This window comes from Impatiens glandulifera, chromosome 4 (assembly GCF_907164915.1).
Source record: "Impatiens glandulifera chromosome 4, dImpGla2.1, whole genome shotgun sequence".
Taxonomy (NCBI): domain Eukaryota; kingdom Viridiplantae; phylum Streptophyta; class Magnoliopsida; order Ericales; family Balsaminaceae; genus Impatiens; species Impatiens glandulifera.
This window is the reverse complement of record NC_061865.1, coordinates 13,557,341-13,582,230: the sequence shown is the minus strand read 5'-3', so window position 1 is coordinate 13,582,230 and position 24,890 is coordinate 13,557,341. Positions and strand designations below refer to the sequence as shown.

Genomic DNA, 24,890 nt, shown 5'->3' with positions numbered 1-24,890 from the left:
CTCCTCAACAAAATGGCCTGGCCGAGAGAAAGAAACCGGACTCTCAAGGAAGCCGCACGGTCCATGATAGCCGATTCCGGTATTGCTCAGAAATTTTGGGCTGAGGCTATCAACACCGCATGCTATACACAAAACCGGTCTTTAATAAACAAATTTCACAACAAAACACCGTATGAGATTTATTTTAACAGGGTTCCCAAACTTAAGTACCTCAGGATCTTCGGTTGTAAGTGTTATATACACATAAATGGTAAAACCCAACTCACTGCTTTTGATGCAAAAATCGATACCGGGATCATGCTAGGATACTCAGCAGTAAGTAAAGCATATAGAGTATATAATAATAGAACTGCAACCATGGAGGAAACAATTCACGTTGTTTTCGATGAATCGGTTGAAAGCAATACTGCTTCATGCTTTGATTTACACAACAGATTGGAAAATAATGATATTCATTCTGATAGTGAAGATGAGACTCCAGTCTTTAGGCGGTTTGTCCATGACCAAATGGGTAACATTGAAACCCAGCCGGATCAAGCTGTTCCACAACAGGAAGCTGACACTTCGGTCCAATCCGAGGGAGTCGGTCGGTCTGACAATCATGCTCAGCCTACCGACATGTCTAGCCTTGATCAAGTAAACGGTAATTTGGTAGACACTCCTGAACTGAATCTCAGAAGAAACAGTAAACATCCTCCTGAGCAAATTATAGGTGACCCTTCAGAACCTGTTCGAACTAGGGGTCAACTTCTGGAAGGATATTTTAATTCCGCTTTCATATCCCAGATTGAACCGAAAAGAATAGATGAAGCATTGTCAGATCCGGATTGGATCTTGGGAATGCAAGAAGAGCTAAACCAGTTCGAGAGTAGTAAAGTCTGGTACCTAGTTCCCAGACCGAAAGATCAATCGGTCATAGGAACAAGATGGGTATTTAGAAACAAACTCAATGAGGACGGTTTGGTCACGAGGAACAAAGCCAGATTAGTGGCTCAAGGCTACAAACAAGAAGAAAGCATTGATTTTGAAGAGTCATTTTCCCCTGTAGCTAGAATTGAAGCCATTAGGATTTTTCTAGCTTTTGCTGCTTTCAAAAACTTTAAGGTCTTTCAAATGGATGTTAAAAGTGCATTTTTGAACGGTGACCTACGTGAAGAAGTGTATGTTGAACAACCACCCGGTTTCAAAAGCGCCGCATTTCCAAATCATGTATACCGGCTAAATAAAGCTTTATACGGTCTAAAGCAAGCACCTAGAGCCTGGTATGATACACTAACTGCATTTCTAGTACAACATGATTTCACCATCGGTTCGGTGGATAAAACATTGTTTAAATTTGAAAAGAAGGAACATATCCTACTTGTTCAAATCTATGTAGATGATATCATCTTTGGCTCAACCGATCCTAAGTTATGTGATAAGTTTTCAAAAATGATGACTGACAAGTTTGAAATGAGTATGATGGGAGAATTAAGTTTCTTCCTAGGTCTTCAGGTTAAACAACTCAAAGAAGGAACATTCATTAGCCAACCTAAATACACCAAGGAGCTGCTAAAGAAGTTCGGGATGGACACTTGCTCCTCGGCGGCTACTCCAATGAGCTCATCAATTAAACTGGACAGGGATGATGAGGGCCAATCGGTAGACCAGATTGCATACCGGGGATGATCGGCTCTCTTCTATACCTAACTGCGAGTAGACCGGACATTCTGTTTGCGGTCGGTGTGTGTGGGAGATTTCAAGCAAATCCAAAGCAATCCCATTACACAGCCACAAAGAGAATACTGAAGTATCTAAAAGGCACATCTGACGTCGGTCTGTGGTATCCAAAGGATTCGTCCTTTAACCTAACGAGCTATTCAGATGCAGACTATGCAGGGTGTAAGATTGACAGGAAAAGCACAAGTGGTACATGCCAATTCCTAGGTGACCGACTGGTGTCATGGCACAGCAAGAAACAGACATCGGTGGCCACATCAACCGCGGAGGCTGAATACTTAGCTGCCGGAAGTTGCTGTTCACAACTCCTCTAGATTCAACAACAGCTGAAGGACTTCGGTATTATAGCCGAAGAGTCCCCGATCTTCTGTGACAACACGAGTGCCATTGCAATCACCTACAACCCGGTTCTCCACTCCAGAACCAAGCATATCGACATAAGGCATCACTTCATCCGGGAGCATGTCACGCTGAAGCATATCCAGCTGGAATACGTATCGACCGATCAACAAGTAGCCGATATCTTCACAAAGCCGCTACAGGAAGCTAAGTTCTCTCAATTTAGACTTACTCTCGGCTTAACCGACATTAGCCAAATCCTTCCAAAGGATGCTTAAAGGGAAACCGGTTCAGACAGACAAAACCAGTAATTCTTCCTAAACTGTTGAACTTCGAATCTTCAGGGTGTCTGTGGAAGAACCGCCCAGTTTATTAGATAGAGTAAACCGACCGGCTACTTGGTGCATGCACCAAATAACCGCATCGGGATGAACAACTGATACTTGACCGGTTCGGAAGCAGGCTATCCTAGATTATTTGGATTTCAAACAGAAGAGGAATAATCATCAGGGTTTAAGGATATCTGTTCTGAAACATTACCCTCTCAAAGTAAAACAGGTCGCGCCTAAAAAGACGTGAAGATCTTTTGATATCTTTCACAGTCCAGGCCTATGACCGACAACCTAGTCTGAAAAACCTGCATATTTCATGCAATATCTTATACCCTGCGGTCAATAGACATTATCTCATTCAATACCTGGACAATATGATAGTCCCCAAACTAGTATTTAAGGGAAACACACATTCACTAAAATATTCACAAGACAAAACACATCCTCTCACTAAGGCAACCATGTCTCAGTTCCCAAACATTCTTCAAGTTGATTTTGAATCTTGCTCCAGTACCGAGCACTATGAAGTGTATAGGATGATTAAGGCTTTGGAAGATACTGGCCTTCAGTATTTTCTGGACGATAAGCAAATTGTCTACCATGAATCCATTCTGGAGTTTTTCTATAATGCTAGAGTATTCAGGGGTACCCCTCATTTTGATACTCACATTCAATCCAAGGTTGGGGGTATTATCTTCGATTTCACCGAGCAGGACTTCGCTCGGTGCTTCAGTCTGCCCTAGCAAGGGCTCACAGACCTCAACCCACCGGCCAACATTAAAGCTGAGGTCTCCCTCTCTCTTGCCCGGTCGGATGAGCCTGTTGATGATCACGGCGCTAAGTCACACCTGAGGGCTGAATATCAGCTCCTCAACGATGTGATAGGTAGGGGCATCTTTGGAAGGGATGTCACCAACACCTATTGTGCCGCGACCTTCAACATGATGGCGGCCATTGTCACTAGTACGCCGGTCAACTGGTCCCGGGTGCTATTCGACGTCCTCATCTGGATGGTCGGCATCCGGTCGGTCGGTCTCATTCCCCAAATAAGCAGCCTTCTCGTGGAACTTGGTGTCCCAACCTGTCCCGGCGAGGGTTTGAACCAAGCTCAGGTGCTAACCAGAGAGATAACCGACTCATTCTATGATCGGTTTGAGAGAGCCTGGAGGAGGAGGAACTTCAATCCCCCCCCCGTGAAGCCCCTTCCCGCGCACATTAAGTCACTCCTTCTTGCACCCGGTCGTTTTGCAGTATGTACCGAGTGTATCTTTATCCAACATCATTATGATCACTTCGGCTTCTTTTATGTTTTTCCTAGGTTTTATTTCCATCGGTCTCTTTTGTTCACCACCCATTATGTTATTGCATTTAATGAAAACCGTCTTTAATCAATGAGGTACCTCCCAAACTAACTAAGTATTCAATACCCAACTAACTTGGTTACCCTTCAACAAACATTTACCTCGAAGACCGCAAATAGTCAAAAAGCACACTCTGCCCAATGATCTTGGAAACATAAAGATTCTTTTGCTTAATAAAACAAAACTAACAATCAAAGCTTATGTTTTCCCTCCAAAACCGATCCTATATAAGGAGCCATCCTCTAATCAATCTACCTCACACGAAAGCATAAGAGCACCTCTAAAATACTTTGAATTCCATCTCTCTCAACACCGAAATCATGCCGAGCCGAACTTTGGGTAACTTCTTATGCATTGACTTCAACTCTTGCATGGGAGAGATGAACGGAAATCCTGAACAGAAGTTAATGTTTCACTCTCTCACTGAAACCGGTCTTCAACCGTTTCTTGAAGAGGCCGGTCCAGTTCTCCTAGAAGATGTCAAGGCCTTCTTTCGAAGCGCCTGCATCAGGGGAAAGTATATCGTCTCTACCGTCAGAGACCACACATTCTGGATCGATGAGGTTGAATTTGCCTCACTATTCGATCTACCCACTGAAGGATTCTCTGACTTCCCAACCATAGAGGACCTAGCGGGATTTGAACTCGCCCAATACCTATCGGCCACCCCTTCTCTGGTGGAACACTATGAGCCAAAAACCCAGTTTGCTAGTCACGGTCAACTACTTCTCGAAATTGTGACCCGTTCGATCCTGTGTCAATCGCCGAATCAACGGTATTCTAGAAATACCTACAACATTATGACCCACATCCTTTGCGAATCGGCCATCAACTGGTCAACGGTCATATTCAAAAACCTCAAGAATATGGTGCTAACCAAGAGAGGTCTCGGTTATGCACCGTATATCAGCAAGCTGATTCTTGGGTACCGGCCGGAGTTTGGACCAGGGACACCGGCCTCCTCCTCAAACATCCTAGACAAGGATTCGGCGATAGACCGAATTTCTAGAATGTCTTTTCCATAGGCTGTACTTTCCATTATTTATGTATGCCTATCTAAATACCGAATTTTCTGTCGATTTTCTTTCTGCAATATTTCTTGAATTCAATCTCATTTCAGTTTAAGTGACCGTGTCTTCTTAACTCTTTGAACATTTATCTAAGTAACCGGTTAAAATCTTCAAACCGCGTTCTCGTTCGGTCACATAAAATCGCTCAAAATAAATTGCAAACACTCTGATCACTCAAAATAACCGGTTAGACTTAGAAACCGTACCATCAATCGGTTTCAAAAAGAAGAGTGCGTCATCAATGGCATAAGCAAAAACTTTGGAGGGAAATCTCCCGCCCAAAACTGCCGCCCACCCTTTGGTTTACCGCCCATGGTTTGGCGCCCACGGTTTGCCGCCTCTTTCAATTTGGAGGGAAAGTTCCCGCCCAATATTGATGGGACGGTTGGGCTTCCAAACCGCATCTATAAAAGGGTCTCTCGGTCATTTTACTTCATTCTCACGCGAATCTGCTTTCTCTCTCCAAGCTTTCTAACTTTTTGAAGCGGCTATCTCTCACACTCTCTCAAACTCTCTAACATGGGGCGTGATTCGGCTCTGTTCAGACTCCTATCTCAGGTGGATTTCGAGGAAATCTGGCTGAAAGGTACGTCCGAGGCAAAGGAGGTTCTTGACCGGGTAGTCAAAACCGGTCTGGAATATTTCCTTGGCGGTCCTCATGTTATATACAAAGATGCGGTCGAAGAATTCTTCAAAACCGCAACCATCTCCAACGACAAAATCACCGCGACTGTTTGCAGTTCTGAAATAGAGCTCACCGAGGCATTGGTGGCAGAAAGCCTGCGTCTTCCGACAACCGGCCAGGATGTAACGGCAGAAATAGAGCAGGACACCTTTGAGGCGGCTTGCCAGATTCTATCGGCAACTAAAGAGCCGATCAAAGCATCCGGCAGCAAACAAATGTTGAAGCCGGAGTATATCCCGATATGTGACATCTTCGCTAGGGCGATTCTGGCGAAGGGAGGAAACTTCAGCAACCTCACAAAAGACAAAATCAAGATGCTGATCGGTCTGATGGAGGAAAGAAAGGTCAACTGGGCAAAGGCCGTGTTTAGCAACCTAATGGATATGGTGAAACCGGATTCAAACCGGTCGTGGGGATACGCCGTTCCTCTAGGTAAGATCTTCCTTCACCTCAATCTCGATATCGGTCCCGGCGTCGTTGTCGCAGAACGATGCCTCATCAGATCAAAGCAATTCCTAGAAAGGAAGCAGTCGGCCCCCAGTTCCACAGGTGGCCGAAAGAAGAAAGCCGCCAAGAAAGCTGCCCCAGCCAAAGCAAAGGCTGAAAGCAAAGGAAAGGAGAAAGTAACCTCCTCGGAACTACCGCAGCAAACAGAAGATGAGGAGTTGGCTTCCTTCTCTGAGAGAACCGATACGGAGAAGACCGAGGATGATAGAACGGTCAATGAAGCCGACAATCCGGCTTAGAGCCCCAATAATGTCGGACCTAACACCAACTCTAAGACAACCGAAGGTGGTGAAGAGGATGATGAGGAGGAAGGTGATAAAGAAGCCGGTAATGAGGACGGCAACAAAGAGAAGGAGGAGGCCGAAGAAGCAGAGGCCGATAGGATATCTCGGAAACTCCTTCAGGGCGTCAAAAAGCGAGCCGAGTCAATTGAAGAACTATACCTGGAATGGCACGATCACCGGTACGGCACACCGTATAGAGAAATCCTACCGGGCCACACAGACGTGGAGTGCATCCAAAGATTGGAGGAGGTGGAAGACTTGATCATGAATCTTACAAACTCCAACACACTCCAAGAGGTACAATACCGAACCTGCCTCCTAAAACCGAAGGTCCAACTACGGAAGCTAACAACACGCATCCAGAAAATTACGGAGGAGCTCGAAAAGTTGGGACCGGAAGACACCGTAGTGCCGCGGGTGTTAGCAAGGCTTGAAAAAGCCAAAGGGGAACTTGCTCAAGAAATCGAACGGCTAGAGGCCATATGCAGCCGAATGAAAATACCGGTCTATACTCCTCCCCAGATCGAAACGGCTCCGGAACACTGCCCAACACCTCCAAAGGAGAATGCGGCATTAATGGAATCCGATGAAAGAGCCGACCCCAACCTCACCGGGCAATCCTCTCCTCCACAACCGGAAGTCTCCGCTTCAGACTTCACAAAAGAATGGGTTGAGGACCGTCTTCAAAAGCTTGAAGCCTCCACATCAGAACTGATTGATAACCGCATTCAAGAGTTTGAAGACTCCGCGGTTCAGCCGTTCAAGGATAGATCCAACAGAATATTTGATTCGGCCCTCAAGTTCACCGACGCCACAAGGTGTCTTCTGGAAAGAAATCAGGAATGGTTCTCAGAAATCGGCGAAGATCTGCGGGAAGAGGCGGTTCAGCGCAGTAAATGTGTTCAGCGAACTGCAATTCTAGAGGACTTGACCTCCGATTTAAAGAAAGACTTCGACCGGCTTGAAAGAGAAACCGATCAACGGTTGACATCAATGAATGATGACCTGGTGGGCACAACACTCGATCGGGTCTCCGAACTCGAGAAGAAAAATGTGGGTCTCGAGGCCGAACTGAAGGCGCTTTCCGCACAGGTTGCCGAATTACTGAGGGTTAAGGTGAACGCGGATGCCGCGGCTGTAGCGGCTGATGCTCAAGTGGCTAAGAGGGTCCAGGATGCGCTGGATGCCGAAGCAGCGAAAGAGAAAGAGGCACCGCGCTCTTCTCAACTTACCGAAGAGGAAGAGGAGGCCGCGCGGATTAAAAGGGCAGAGGCCATATTCCCAAGACTTACAAAGAAAGCAGTCGCTCAAGCTGCGGAAGATGCTGAGCGGTTGGAAAGGCAAAAACGGAAGCTGGAAGAATTCGCAGCCGAAAACAAGAAGAAAAAGGCGGCCGCCTCCGCTTCAGCGCCGAAAAAGCGAAAGAGGGAAGCCCCTAAGAAAGTTCAAATAGCCGAGCTGCTCAATGAGGTCACTGAAACGGTCGTCACGAGTACATCGCAGCAGGCCGACCAAGTCGAAGAGGAAGTCGAAGAACAATTGCAGTCCCGGTCTACAAGACGACGACCTTCCGAACCGACCAGTCGACAGCAACCGAAGAAGAAAAAGAGCATATATGACTTCTCGGACTCGGAATAGGGGCTATCTTTTCTTTACTTATCTTAATGTTTTTACATATTATTTTCGGTTATCTATATTATATATAAAGCTATTTTTGAAACCGGCCATCTTTTGCATCTCTACTTAGTTTTGATAATTTTAAATAAAATAATCAAAAAGGGAGAAATTGATGAGATAAAAGATAAAGACTCTTCCAAAATTTTTCTCAAAATTTTTCGAAAAATTCTCCTAAGTCAGTTTCAAAAATCCGGACAAACAAAACAACCGGTCTACGGTTGCAAACTTACATGATTTTGATAATTTTAAATAAAATAATCAAAAAGGGAGAAATTGTTAGATAAAATCAGACTGGTTCAAATAAACCTAACTTAAATAAACTTTCCATGCAGGAACAAGGAACCGGACCGGATAAACAAAAGAACCGGCTAAGAAAACTAGCCGGTCAAGCTACTAAACCGACCAAGAATACTCGGAACATGACCGCACAAAGAAAGGATCGGCCAAAGCTTAAAACCGGAATCATCAAACAGCCGATCAGCCACAAGGCAGAGGAATAACCGGAAGAAGTCCGGTTACATCACTCATACCAAAAGCCATTCGGCTAAGTCAAGCGGCCGACCAGTACAAGAAGATAATTCGGGTATCTGTTAAGAATGATACCAAAGGAACAGACTGAACACTTCCATATCCATGCAAGTCTGAGGAAAGACTGTAGGCTGCAGAAGACAGTACTACCGGATCCCTCCACTTCGGGATAAGTCAGAAAGAAGATCTTCCAAGTATAGACAACTGTCCAACAGACAGTGCCTACATCAAGTAAAAGACAAACCCGGCAGGTTTGTCTTACATACCGGAAGAACAGACCGCTAGGTCTGAGACATAACACCAAGTCTGAGGTTGACCATCAGGTCTGAGGAAACGACCGCAGGTCTGAATCTCTAAAACACTGAATCACTGCACCTCTGTTCAGCCAATCAGATTCAAGGTAGTGAAATATGACCGTTGGCATATTTCACCTATAAAAAGGGGTAGTTGAAGAAGAGTAAATGTGGGACACTCAGTGAGATAAGTGAAACGCTAAGAGCATTTACTACAAGTGATAAGATTGTGTTACTCTAAGAAAGCCTAAGTGCTAAAGTAAAAGTGTGTTTTACAATTTCGGTGTAAATTGTAAGAGTATTATCGAGCAGGAAATAAGTCTCGATCGGATTGTACTTGTATTCCTTAGTGAATATCCTTCTCGCGGTTTCGAGAGGAAGGGGTGACGTAGGAGTTTTATCTCCGAACATCCATAAAATCTGTCTTGTTATTTACTTTCTGTCGGCTCCATTGTCTAACCGATTAACTTAACTACACCGCTCTAAACCGATTCTATACTAACCATACCGAATTTCCAGATTACCGAAACCGACCCACCATTTTCAAATCTCCATCATCCGAAACCGGCCTTGTCTATCAAACAAGTGTGCTGCTTCAACCTGAAAGCAAACCTCTTCCGCGCTTGAACCTAGTTCAAGGGTTTGTGACAGGTTGTGTAGTATTGAAACTCCGGTGTTAATCTCTAACTGGATTAACCACCACCCTTCGAGTGAGAACCGCTAACCGGTCCAACCCCCGGTCCTCTAGCGGCTACCTAGATCCTAACATAATCCAAATATGTATTCATACCCTATGAGCCGTCTCAATCCAAATTTTAGAGCAACTACCCAAAGACTCGAGCATCACTTAATGAATCATAGTCATACTCTACAAAAGATTTCAAATATATTATTCATCATTGACAATACAAAAGTAAGTGAGTCGTCAATTCAACTTCATTATGACACATACAACGACTTATCATAATGCAACTTTTTTACATAAGCTACAAGAATCTCATGAGACGCCCATATAGAATCAAGAACATATCACCACACATTAATCAATTACATATATCCCTTACAATCTATTGATTTATCTTTCAAATTTTAATTTAACTAAAATAATATATGTCACAACTAAGGATTCCCAATAATGACTTAATGATACCTCTCTTCACACCATCATTTATTCTACAAACGTTCCAAACAATACTTTTTTAAAACATTGATGAAATATTATCGAAATAACCCTTTCTTGACTTTGAGACACATTTTCTCTCTTACATATAACCCTACGGTAAATCAGTTAGCTTCTTCAGCTGACAATGTTGGTAGTTGTTCAAAGAAGAAGAGTTTAGGGGAAAAGTATACGAAATGGGTGGAATCTTGCGCACATTGGACCACATTTTAATCTCTAATTCAAGGACCTCCCTTAAGGGGGAGAATTATTTTTATCCAACGTCATATTATGTGTCAAGAATTTCATTAAGATATTCTCATTGGCATCAATCTGTCTCAGAATTCACTAATTCCTAATCGTACACATCGTGAATGAAAACTGATATTCATGATTTTTAATTTCATGATAAAGGGTTTTAATAGGGGTGACTTGAATTATGTCTTCTAGAGGTGATGAACATCCATTTTTTACCTGATTAATTGCTTCTTGTTCGAACAATAAATCAGAAATGGAGTGGGGTTAATGACCTCAACTTTTAATACTCCCCACTTGTAACATCTTACACGATCTTGTGACTAGAGAAGAGTCGTCTGAAGTTACGATCAAATCAAACTTGGCAAAGTAAAATGGGTGGGGCTTCTTGGTCTCTAACAATCACTTGCACGCATTCCCCTTTTTCAACATCTGGGGTGGCATCGAAAATCGAGGGTTATGAAGACGGATATTCGATCTTAGCCTCACGAAAATATGTTGGTTCATTTAATCTCTCTAGTCTGCACGACATCCCTCCTGCCTATATCAAATTTCTTCGAATTTGTCATCTCAATAACTAGCATTTAAACATCTGTAAGGCTAGTTATACAAATTTGATCAAAGTAAAATAGGGTTATAATTGACTCTCTCGTTTTCCTAAAGGAAGTCGATAGATCCAACACATGTGGATTCGATGTGTTTATTTTTTTTATGAAGGAGACACGACTATATGACTTTCATGTTGAGATTTTCTAAGAATATGTTGTACATATATTATAAAATTGCGGAATTTAACATTTAAAATTAAATGCTTATAATCTTTGTCTGTGTTGATCGTCATAAGATTCATTGTTTATAAATTATTAAAAATATCATAGGGTATTTATAGAATTACAAAATTTCATTAACCTTTTACAGTTATAATCACGGTCGTGATCTGTATTCCTTACGGTTTTCTGGACTTTTCAAGAACTGTCTAAGCCTTCGAGCAACCTATGAACACTCGACAATCAGAACTCAAACGAACATTCGTCTTCTAGTTCACCAAACCTCTTTTCAGTGTCTAACATTGTTATACGTGAAGATAAATTTATTTAGAAATCGTTTTCTAAAAAACGATGAAAAAAATAAAATGATATGAAAGAGGTTTTTATTTCTAAAATAATTTTTAGAAAGAGAAAACTCTAGAAAGAAATGGAGGGAGTGAAAGATGAAAATTTATGGAATAACTTGGAAAGAATACTTTGTATTTATTCATTTATTTCATCAATCATATTTATTTCAAAAATAATCACAATATCAATAAAACATCCGATCAATTATATATATATATATATATATATATTGATAATAAAACATTTTATTTTATTTTATTTAATCAAATTAATTAAATAAAAATATCATACAAACTTATTTTGTATATCAAATATCATTTTTAATCGTTAGAACTAATTCTCATTTTATTTATAATATTTATTTATCATAAATAATTTATAAATATTCAATAATACTTGTAACATCTATTAAAGAATTCAAAAATCATTATCATTTTATATTTCTCAATTATTTTATTGCATGTCATTCATTAGGTCCCAAAAGTTTTTAGTCTATTATAATAAATTAATTAATTATAATTCAGTCACGAGAATATTTTTAGAAAAATGCTTATGACTCTTGATTCTCGATTCTTTAGAGAGTGAATTTTAACAAAGTGTTAAACATATCCGTTACTATTTATCGGTGAATGTTTATCTCGTCACATCTTATACTCGAATTAGTTATTTGAGTATGGTTATTAATTGTCAACTCCCACTAGTTTGAAGTATTGCATCAAGCCTAAGCCTTATTTTCTTGTTATTCCAAAACTTACTACTATTTAAATTTATTATGAGAAGACCATCAACATCAGAAAGAATGTCATGATCATGGATTATTAAGTAGAGTTTCGACAAGAGCTTTTTAGTATATATACTCGTGTTTCTGTTATAAGAGTTGTGACTCTCATATTGGCTACTCACAATGACACCATATGTTTCACATATACCCAACCACTAACTTTTGAACGCTCTTTTACAGATCGGCCGTAGCTGATATCAATTATATGATTCACATATGATTTATTTGAGCACCTCAAGTTTAGGGATAATTCACCATAGTCACTGTGAGATGTACCACCGACACAAAACTATTAATTACCATGAGGTGTCTCGTGCGGGACACTCAGGTGTGTCATTAACTCATTTATCACCACCTATATGTTCATTTATAGTATTAACTATAATCTTGAGTTATAGAAACAATCACTTGACCAAATCAAGTAATGCAACATACACTAATCTTCCCAATTTAATGATGTCCTATTTCATTGAACATATGATTTGGAATTGTTTAGATATGATGTTATGAATATAATAAATGACTTACTTTTATGATAACTATCATAAACGCTTTTATACTAGTAACATATCATGAACTTTCATTGATTCATATTAAAAAAATATTTTTCACAATTTCTCTTAAAGACAATAATATGAAACAAAGAAGATGCATTTATTAATTCGAAATAATAATATTCAATTACCATAATTATGTGTCAATGTGATGTCCATCCAACACTTATATCTAATAGTTCAAGTCATACCATCACCTTATATACATGTGTTCCATTATCAACACAGATGATTTCCGAATAATGAATATGTGAATCATATTGATGCACCCTCATTCTAACCCGATCGACCTCCTACAATAATTGGGTATTCTCATCGAGCTCAATAAATCCTCAAAGATTATTACCGGCCAAACTAAGAAGATCATGATTCCACATATTTGTTGACATTCCAAACATTTGAATCCATGTACCCTCCTTATCTACATGGGGTCTTATTATGTGTTCGGGCGCAACAACATGTGGATTCTCAATATTAATTGACCGACCATTAATGAGTCGTTGGATTTCTTCATCGACTAAGAGTCTAATTCCTTAATCAAATTGCATGATAAATGTTGTTTTAAATTCGTTCCATAGAAGAATATATTCCTCAAAAATGGAAGTCATACTAAAAGACGCATTGATTATGTTGGAGTCCGAGACGACCTCAGTTCCAAGTTCATGTTTGAAGTTTCCAAGTCTACCTTAATAACTCTTCTAGGGCGTACCTCAAATGTTTGAAATTCAAAAGATTTGAGTCTGACATTAACCGCCTTTGTTTAGTCTACTCAAACAACCCGTCACCCGATGTCTACCACTATTACATAGGTCTGAGTTTCGGTCGCACGAGGTTCTAATTTCACCACTCTAGGCCGAGTTTTTTCCAAAGTTTTGTGTCAATTGGAGACATCTCCCTCATTTGGTTCTAGAAATGAAGTCTAGTCGAGAACCGACCCCTCTCTAGAACCCTTTTTCTACCACTAATGACATTAACAGTGTAACGTATAGCCTCCATAAACCTAGACGTGTGAGGCGCCCTTAGGGGTGCTAAGAAAGTCGATTGAAGACTGATTACTAGTATGACCCTTTGACTCTCCTTGACCCTCTAACAATGTTCTACATCACTTTACCCCAAAACTTACATGAGATTTTCTGTCCACCCACCGAACCGCATGACCACACTTGCTCATAAAAACCAGCCTTCCTCGAAAGGCATATAAGGGTATGTTTGGATCAGTGGAATTGGAATTGGCATTGGAATTGGAATTGGAATTGACATTGGAATCTCAATTCCATTTCCATGAGAATTGGCATTGAATTACAATTCAATTCCTATGTTTGATAAAATTATAGAATTGCAATTCAATCACAATTCCTATGTTTGGGAAAATTATATAATTGTAATTCAATCTCAATTCCTATGTTTATAAATAATTACCTTTATCACGTTTATGTCACGTTTATGTCACGTTTAACATGTTTTTAACACGTTTAACATGTTTTCACGATCTTAACACGTTTAACATGTTTTTTACATGTTTAACACGTTTTTGACACGTTTAACACATTTTTCATGTTTTTGACACGTTTAACATGTTTTTTACACGTTTAACACGTTTTTCTTATTTTTGACACGTTTAACACATTTTTGACACGCTTAATACATTTTGGCACGTTTTTTACGTTTTGACATGTTTAACACGTTTTTGACATGTTCCACATATTTTTACACGTTTAACACATTTTTCACGTTTTTGGAACGTTTTAAACATGTTTAACACGTTTTTATACTTAAAACACATTTTCACATGTTTAACAAGTTTTTTACGTTTTTGGCACGTTTAACACGTTTTTGACATTTCAATACGTATAATATTTTTCACATATTTTGACAAGTTTAACACATTTTTTACATTTTTGGCACATTTAACACATTTTTGACATTTTAAACACATTTAACATGTTTTTAACAAGTTTTGACAAATTTAACACGTTTTTCACGTTTTAGGCACGTTTAACACGTTTTTGACAGCTCATACGCTCAACTCCAAACTCAAGCCCCAAAGGAAAAAAGTGACAAGAGAAGCTAGCGAAGACGAAGAAGCCGGAACTCTATCCGGAAATATATCCCAAAAAGACATAAGGGTGACAAGAAAGAAGGAAAGAAATAGCAAGGCTAAAGACAAGAGAGACGAGTCCGAGGAAAACAACCCATATCGTCCTTTTTTAGTTGATTGATTGATTGTTAGTTTTATTCCTTATTCACTTTTGTACTATGATTTCATGTCCGTGTGCGTTTCTTAGGCCAACTGTGGATCCTTATGGCCATCGTGTGTTGACTTTGAGCAAACCGTTATAAGCTCAATTTCAGCTCTTGTACTCTTTTTACCATTTTCGGATCTTTTTAATTAATGGCGTAAGCCATTTCTAAAAAAACATGTTTCTAATATATTTAACACGTTTAACATGTTTTTATATGTTTAGCACGTTTAACATGTTTTTCACGTTTTTGGCACTTTTAACACGTTTTTGACATGTTTAACATGTTTTTTTATATGTTTTACATATTTTTTGACACGTTTAACACGTTTTTAACATGTTTAACACGTTTTTGATATGTTTAACATGTTTTGACAAGTCTAACAAATTTTTGACACGTTTAACATATTTTTAGCCCATTAAACACATTATGGGACATTTAACACATTTTTCATGTTTTTGGTACATTTAACACGTTTTTGGCACGTTTAACACGTTTTTAACATTTTAAAACGTTCAACACATTTTGGCACATTTAATACGTGTTTGGCACGTTTAACACATTTGATAAATTTTAACATGTTTATAGCACGTTTAACACATTTTGGCATATTTAACATATTTTGACACGTTTAACATGTTTTGACATGCCAAAAATGTGTCAAAACGTGAAAAACATGTGGAACATGTCAAAAACATGTTAAACGTGCTAAAACGTGAAAAGCATGTCAAAACGTGAAAAACATTCAAAAATGTGAAAAACGTGTTAAGCGTGTCAAAAACGTGTTAAACGTGTCAAAAACATGAAAAACGTGTTAAACGTGTAAAAAAATGTGTTAAACGTGTCAAAAACATGTTAAACATGTCAAAACGTGTCAAACATATCAAAAACGTGTCAAAACGTGAAAACATGTTAAACGTGTGAAAATGTGTTAAAAATATGTTAAACATGATAAACGTGTTTAATGTGTGAAAAACGCGTTAAACATGTCAAAAATGTGAAAACGTGTTAAACGTGACAAAAACGTATTAAACGTGTCAAAAACGTGAAAAACATATTAAACGTGTCAAAACGTACCAAAAACGTGTTAAATGTATCAAAAACGTAAAAAAACGTGTTAAACGTGTTAAACATGCCAAAAAAGTGCTAAAAACGTGAAAATATGTTAATGTGTGAAAACATGTTAAATGTGACATAAACGTGATAAACGTGTTTAATATGTGAAAAATATGTTAAACATGTTAAAAACGTGAAAAACGTGTTAAACGTATTAAATGTGACAAAACATGAAAAAATTGTTAAACGTGCCAAAAACGTGAAAATGTGTCAAAAACGTGAAAAACATATTAAACGTGTTAAAACGTACCAAAAACTTGTTAAACGTGCCAAAAACGTGAAAACGTGTGAAAAACGTGTTAAACGTGTAAAAAATTTGAAAAAATGTTAAACGTGCCAAAAACGTGTTAAACATGTCAAAATGTGTTAAATGTGCTTAAACGTGTTAAGCATGTTAAAACGTGTCAAAAACGTGTGAAATGAATTAAAACGAGTTGCATACTTATTAAAACTAAAAACGTATTAAGCGAATCAAAAATGTTAAATGAATAAAATATTTGTTAAATGAGTTAAAAACGTGTTAAATAAGTAAAAAAAATGAAATTACAATTTCGACCTAAAAAGATTAGAATTTAGACTATAAAATTACACTATATTTAATTCCATTAGAATTCTCAATCCAAATTCAATTCTTAATATTAAAGTGTCTACCAAACATAAGAATTGAAATTGAACCCTCCAATTTCAATTCCAATTTTAATTCCAATTCCAATTCCAATTCCAATTCCAATTCCAATTCCAATTCCAATTCCAATTCCAATTCCAATTCCAATTCCAATTTTATCAATTACACCCTGGTTATTTTTGATGGTGTGACTTTACAGCTCTCACTCCCCTCTCATTCTTTTTTTTTTTTTCTTTTTTAAAACAGATTTTTCTTTGAAATATATTTTTGCTAGGATATTAATATTGTTAATTTATAATTATAATTTTATATTAAGTTAACAATGCTTACACATACTCATTAAATATCTAATTAGAATGTATTATCCCATAAATAATTATTAAATATAATATATTATAATTATTTTTAAAATATTAAAATAAAAAATAATTAATTTTAATTGTAATAAGTATAAAAATTGTGATTAATCGTATAAAAAACAGTTTTAAAAAAAATAACCACCTTTGATATTTTAGGTAACCATTGATGTCACATAAATAATCTTTTTACATTTTTTATTATTTAATAATAAAAATAGCATACCAAATATGATCAGAATTTTTGGTTTTGTTTTTTATAATCATGATATAAATCAAAAAATATTTTTAATAATATTGTATTTATTTCGTTGTCCTTGTAATGTAATTGATGACTATTTTATTAAAATATATATATTCTAGAATCTAGAAAAAATGTTGAATTTTCAAGATATGATTGAGATATTAAATCTGATAATAAAAAATACATAGTCAATGAGATGCTCCTTTTATCATATTATATAATAAATGTGGTTGTTCCATTTGAACCTTCCCCGAAGATACCTGTGGCATTAATATTGTTCATTTCACTTGGACGTTTTTTTTTTCTTTTTCTTTTACTATTTTTTTATTATGTATTAGCTCAATCGTGGTCCCTACACTTTTCTTTCTGGTCAAGAAGCAGCCGCCGGCATTTTAACTTTCCTCATTTCGACCATCTTATGTAATTTGTGTTAATAAAATTTATTTAAACCCGTCAAGTTAGCCTAATGGTAAGAGTCGGCTTAGGCCTTATTTGAAGAAAGGGCTTTTTGGATTTTGTATCCAAAAAACCCTTGTTTGATAAAAAGTATAAAAAATTGGTTTTTAAAATTTGAAGACTAATTTGTCCCTTGACTTTAGAAGATATGGTATAGGTGAGAGAATGATGGTTTAGAGAGAGAATATAAAATTAAAGGGTAGTTTTGGTATTTAAATGATTAAATTATTTGATTTGATGGCTGATAAGATGTTTGAATTTTGGAATAAGAACTGGGTTTTATCCCAAAAACCCATTTATCAAACGAGACTTAAGAGACCAAAAAGTTACGAATTTAATTTTATCGGGAAGCGTTTTGAGTTTAAGTAAAGACTATGACCGTGGAGTGTCATTCTAGTTCTCCGTTCTCCATTAATTCCCAAAATAATATTTATTTTAAAAAAAACTAATATACCATTTAATTTAATGATTTAATTTCAAATTATTATTATTATTTATAGTGTTTTTGTTGAAATTTAATATTTATTTATAATATATTTAAAAATATATACTCAATTTAAATAGTGTGATTTATTTCCTACTTTTCAGACGACAGGGGGAACACACATGGGACCATGGAAGTTATGGTATAAACTAACATTACCTTATCCGACATGTTTTTTTTATATATATATTTTTTTTAAATTTTCGAAATTTAAAGGTGGTGAATAAATAACTTTTAGATCAAATTTGATAATTCAACAAATTAATTTAAATTAATTAATATTTTTAATCACATCTAATTATATATTCTTTTCACTAAGAGCTTGTTTGATCAAATATATATTATTTGAGATTTGTGTAGAATAAATTAGTAAGCTATTTTTTATATTTAAATTTAATAAAAGCAATGAAATGATATTTTTATTAATAAATTTGATAATTAAAGTGATATAATTTTTAAAAAAGATTCAAAATAATCCAAGATCAAACAAGCCCTAAACAAAAACTAAGTTTTTTTCTTAAAAATAAAATTAAATATTTAAAAAATACTTAATTATATCTAACAAGTTATATATTCCACATATTTAGGCCTAGGTAATACAATATATATACATTTACATAGACCACTCTTTGAGATTATCACAAAAAAAATGTTTTTTCTCAAAATTTGAACAATTGTAAATAAAATAACATATATAAGCCAGGTTAAAGTTGTTTTTATTAATTTGAACATTAAACTATATACATTCTATATTATTTCAAAAAAAAAAAGATAAAAAAAAAATACATATGACAACATCAATATACAACATTTGAAACCGACAAATTGGTGAGTAGGTAGATATTTCATTATATATATACATTCACAAAATAATTAAAAACATCGTTTTCATATATACACATCTAAAAAAATGTACTAATCGCAAACAACTTTATAAAAGAGTTATTAGACATATATTTTATTAATATCAATGTTGTCTCTAAATTTCCTTAAAGAACATAAACAACTATACACAAAATAATTTACATTTTAGGAGAATAATATTTATGTCTCATATTATGAGGTGACATAATTAATTAATTAATTATATAAGAAATATTTGTTGGGATACTTTTGGGATGTGTGATGTAAAAGATTGAGATAAAATCGTTTTAATTTTGTCATGGAGTGTAGATTGTGTAGTGTATAAATATTTATTAATAAAATAAATACTTTATCACTATTTATTAAAGTGATCATTATTTATAAAAGATTAAATAATAATAAACCCAACGTTTTATAAATTTACGTGCGTCATCAACATTTATCTTTTTTTTTATTTTTATTTTTTTAATTATAGTTGGGAGTTGGCTTTGCGTCATTAGTCTCTCTTGTTACGTCATAAAACCTCAAGACAGTCATTGGCTGACAAAAACATCACTGCGTTCGTCATCTGTCTAGGTTCAAGTTTTTTTTATGAAGCGGTTACTTTATTTTTATTTTTATTTTTATTTTTTCATTTATTTTATAATAAAAAGTTAAAAACTTAATTTGTTCTAGCTCATGAATTTGTGATTATTTGTTTCTTAAAAATTAATTTTTTTACTTAAGTTAGCTTAATAGATCATTTGAAATATTTCTCAAATTGTATGTGTCATTTTTTTTTGGCAGGGACATGTTAATTTTATCGGTATCTTATGGTTTGTTAGGATTCGAATATTTTAAATAACTTATTTAAAATATAATAATTAGTAAATATTTGAATTTTATTTTATTTTATAAAATGTATTAATATATAATAATAAAATATAATATTTCAATATTTTAATTAATTAATTGAATATATATTAAATAAAAACATACTTGATTGAATAACTTTAATTAAACACCATTAAATTTAGATGTGAAATTTATTATTTTGAGAGTTTAACTTTTATTATGGATTGAAGTACTAAATTGAAATAATAATAATAATTTTTTAAAAGAGTTAATACCATTTTATTAAAAAAATTAAAAAGTGGGAGAGTCAATATCAAAGTTAAACAAACATTAACTATAATTAAAGAATGACAATCAAAAGTCCCTAAAAAGAACAAATTAATAGCATTCACAAAAATAAACAATATAAATTACAAACGAAAAGAATACAATAAAAAACAGATCTGAACTATTCAAATAAGGGTGTTTATTTCCATATAAAATATTTGTGTCATAAGACCTTCAAGGATATTGAATTAAAGAAGATGGCGCGCGAGGCTTGCTTATTCACATTGTGTAATCTTTCTTTGTACGGACTCGTGCTAATCTGATAGAAAGAGTTCTTTTTCAGGACTTCAATGTTCTTTTCTTTGTTGCCTTCTACTTAAATTTCAAGATTCTTGTCTTTGTTTCTTTTAGAATCAGCTTTGGTATGCTCTGCATCAGCCTTGTATATATTCTTTACTTCAACTTAATTAGTTTGAGTATATTTCTTTTTGGTTTCTCTACTACAACTTGACTTGTTTGAGAATTAACTTTTTCTTCTTCCTCAACATCTGTTTCATTACAATTTTTATCTTCTTCTTAATCAGAGTTTCCTTTACCCTCTTTTCTTCAATCACATTGTTTTATTCATTTTTAGAGTCTTCCTTTGCTTCAACTTCCTACTCTTCCTCAACATTTTGCTCTTTGATGTTAGACTCCTCTATTTTATTTTCATATTTTTTTTCTCCCTGACCTTTCAGTATTCTCTACTCTTCTTCCTTAACTTGAGCACATTTCGTGTTGACGTGTTAGAAAATATTACAGAATGAACACATGCGTGGCCTTCACTCATAAGTGATTTCCATAGTAGTAGATTTTTCTTTCATGTCAACCACTGTCATTTTATCTAGCAATGTGCTTCGAATATGCACCTCAATATTAATTCTAGCAAAGGAAATATGCTCTCCTCCTTCAGTAATTGGGTCCATATATAATGATCTACCCAATAAACCTGCAAAATGATTAAAAACTTCTACACTATACATGTGTGCATGGATATTTCAAAGTTTGAACCATATCTGAATTGTTTTCCTTAGGTTTGCTTAATAGGTTCAAATATTCAGATCATTTTTCTAACTTCATTTAGTTTGATCTAATATATGTATGCCCATTTTTCAGAATTTCAATAAGATTTGTTCGCTTCTTGAATTTCATAAATTAGATATCATGTACATTTGTTTCATAAGTGCTTTTTTGAGCAGCAATTGGGTCTTTGTTGCTTTCTTGCACTTTTTATTAATTACTTCTTCAACTATTATGTTAATTTTCTTCTTTGCAGTTTTTTTGATTCATTTAAGAACAAAGCCCTACACTTCTTTCGCCTTGTTATTTTTCCTCTTACCCATATTTCAACAAGACTTCAGAGTAGGGGATTAAAGTAAGAGCAATAATCTTGAATGATGATCTTGTTCAAACTCTAACCGATGTTTCTTGATTTCGCAACTTATAACCCTAGATGATTTTTCTCTAATGTGTTGAACGTGTCAGACGTGCTGATCGTGTCAGATATGCCGACGATTTTTACTCTAATCACGTTTCCCGTAACCGACTACCATATCAACTGAATCGCGCTACAGTGCTGACTGTGCCGATCGTGTTGATTGTGCCGACGATCTTGATTCCGACATAATTCTATAATGTGCATTTTCTTAGGAAAGAAATCGTCGCCAACAAATTTTTGTTAGAAATTTCCAAAAAAAATCTTTCTTTTGTTTTAGTCGTTAACAATTTTATATTTGTTTAATACATGTGTAGTTTAAAGCAAAAATGTATTTGATTCAATAAGAATGATGTTATCACACTAGATCTAAGCTATTGAATATGAAAATTAAGCTCTGATGCTATATATAAATGAGCAAGTATTAAATATTAGTTGGTTAGAATTTTGTTAATAATTTTAATCTAATTATTTTTTTTCATTAATTTATTAACTAAAATATTAATATATTATCTATTTCTTTTGTAAAAAATATTTTAATAAAAATTTTACTTTATCAAATTCACTGCAAATCGTATTTATATTTTAAATAATTCACTTATTATTTAAAAAATAAATTCTACTAGATGATAGATCAAGGTATTATTAAGATTGTGTTTATTATTAATTTAATCATAATTAAATATTATCATTTACTCTCTCATTATTTACACTAATTATTTATCGTTAATCACTCAATTCATAATTAAAATATTAAAATATATTGTATTTATTAAAACCTATTTTATTATTATATATTAATACTATTTAAGTTATTTTTTTAAAAAAAACTATTCTCCTTAATCAATTAATATTTTTCAAATAAACCAAATTTTTAAAAATAATTAAGGTATAAAAGATGGTAATGGAGATTTTTTTTCATCTATAAAATATAACCAACCTCATTCTATAAATGTCAATGACAACAACAAAAGAAAAATTATATGAATTTAAATATATATATATATACATGTACAATGAAACAAAAAAAACTTGTGTGTATCTGGTATTAGTGGATAAACTAATTAATTATGCTTATAAAAAAGTCAATAGTTACCCAACTAATATAATACAAGAGCATATATATATATATATATATATATATATATATATATATGAAGGATTTAAACATGTTTTAGATTATGGTTAAAATACAGTATAATCTTTTTGACTTTGGCGAATAAATAATTATGGGAATGAAATATTATTAATATTTTATAATTTTGTTCAATTGATAAAAAATAATTGGTCTTCAACATATATATTGTATAATTTGTTCCTAATAATGCTATTCATGTATGAAATTAACAAACTAAAATTTATTTCATAAATTAACATAATAAAATATATTTCATAAATTAACATAAATTTAATTAAAAAAAACACTATTAATTTGATTTTTCACATTAAAAAAAAAATATTCATGGGCATCTAGTCTTGTCAAACATTGGTAAAACATAGTTGAAATCGCCTCCCATCTTTTTGACTCAAGCTGGGTTGGGGGGTTTGACCGAAAATACCCTCAGTTATTTTTTTCACTATATTTTTCAAATAACTCTTTTTTTAATTAATAAATAAAATCAACTAAAATTATTTGAAAAATAAAGTAATCAGTTTGTGTTACCTAAATCCGGGGTTAATTAGATATATATAATTTATTATTTATAAATTAGACATAACATTGTTTAATATAATATTTTTCAAATTTATTATTGCATTAGAGTCACATTTTCATTTATATACACATTTATTAAATTATAGTATTCCGTTCTCTCCATTAATGTCTAACTATCTAATTAATTACTTTAATAAATTTATTAACATATTTTTTACTATTTACCTTTCTTTAGTTATTATAGTTTCAAAATTTTATTTATGTTATTGTTTCTCTCCAATAATAAATTCATGTTTATATTTTGGTTTCAATCAAATTTAATGAGTTTATATATCGTTCACTAATTAGTTATTTAGCCAATAATAGGTAGTTCATTTTTATGTTAAAAATGTTATTTCACATTAGATATTAGAGCATATACAGCGCATTACTTGTGTCCGCACATTTATGCCGGACATGTCCAACTCTGACTTTATTAATTATTATATAATCTAATATATATGCCCCTATTTTTTTTTCATTTTTAAAGCCCTAAATTCTCAAATTTTCTTATAACAAAAGAATATTGGTTATATATTTAATTAATAAATATATATTTTAAATAAATTAAATATATTTTTGTTAATGTTTTTAATATTATAATATATTTTTAATTATAAAAATATTTTATATTTTATTATTTTAAAAAATATAATTTTATAATAATTTTAAAAATGTATTTTATAATACTTAAAATATTATCAAATAAAAATGATATTTTAATTGTTCAGAAGCATTGAAGCGTTTTATCCAAGTATAATATGTATCCGCCTTCAACTGAAGTGGAAGAATGGTTTGAAAAAAATAAATGTACAGAGGTCCTGTGGCTGGACATTTACATTCTTTATTTTCATAATTGTTTGTATATATGATATTCCTTGGATACGATGTCGTTATTGTTTTAAATTCGGTCAACAACTATTGATGTTATTTTGTTGCATTTAAGTCCATATTTGTTACATATTTTATTATACTTCTTTATTTTGAATTAATTATCATCACGAATTTATTTACCTTAAAATAATAAATAATTAAAATTCTAAAATCCTGTTTTCAACCTCTTATAACCACATTTAAAAATAAAATAAAAAATCTTGCAAATTGCAAATTGGAACTATACAGTACTGACTAAATTAACAAAATGTAACTATTGAGAAATCACAACCTTTCAAAATTGTTTAATTATTTATTATCTTAAAGTTAAGAAATAAGTTATCATGTATTATAAAATTATTATTAAGATTAATCTTAAATACTCTTAATAATATTCTAATTTTTGTTTAGATAATAAATGTAATTCTATTAAATGAATCCATATAATCTCTTATTACTTTCTTATTATATAATAAATCTTACATTGCTTTATAAAATATCACATAATATTTAATTTATGTAATATATTCAACATTTTCAAAATAAAAATAAAAATAAATAAATAAACAATATTTATCCAAATAACCCATCACCGAACAATGCCTCCTCAACTCGGTCAAACAAGACTCAAGTTGTTAGCCACCATGACTAAGTGACGCATGCAATGACGTCACAACATGAAATTTTGCTCATGTACTGTACAC

General features: G+C 33.9%; 1 protein-coding gene across 1 annotated transcript; it reads left to right on the top strand.

Annotated features, from left to right (window-relative positions):
* The first annotated feature begins 5,340 nt into the window (after positions 1 to 5,340).
* Positions 5,341 to 14,999, top strand: LOC124934773. Its single transcript, XM_047475278.1, has 5 exons — positions 5,341 to 5,407; positions 6,026 to 6,225; positions 6,289 to 7,413; positions 7,471 to 7,637; positions 14,945 to 14,999. Exons 1-5 carry the CDS (start codon positions 5,341 to 5,343, stop codon positions 14,997 to 14,999), a joined length of 1,614 nt encoding a protein of 537 aa, XP_047331234.1.
* The last annotated feature ends 9,891 nt before the right edge of the window (positions 15,000 to 24,890 follow it).

Excerpts from the sequence above, each read along its gene's own strand:
- LOC124934773 (XM_047475278.1), top strand. The coding sequence starts at position 5,341 with ATGGGGCGTGATTCGGCTCTGTTCAGACTCCTATCTCAGGTGGATTTC. Across the intron at positions 7,414-7,470 it reads CCGAATTACTGAGGGTTAAG|GATGCGCTGGATGCCGAAGC; the intron begins GTGAACGCGGAT and ends AAGAGGGTCCAG. Across the intron at positions 7,638-14,944 it reads GATGCTGAGCGGTTGGAAAG|GCCAACTGTGGATCCTTATG; the intron begins GCAAAAACGGAA and ends TGCGTTTCTTAG.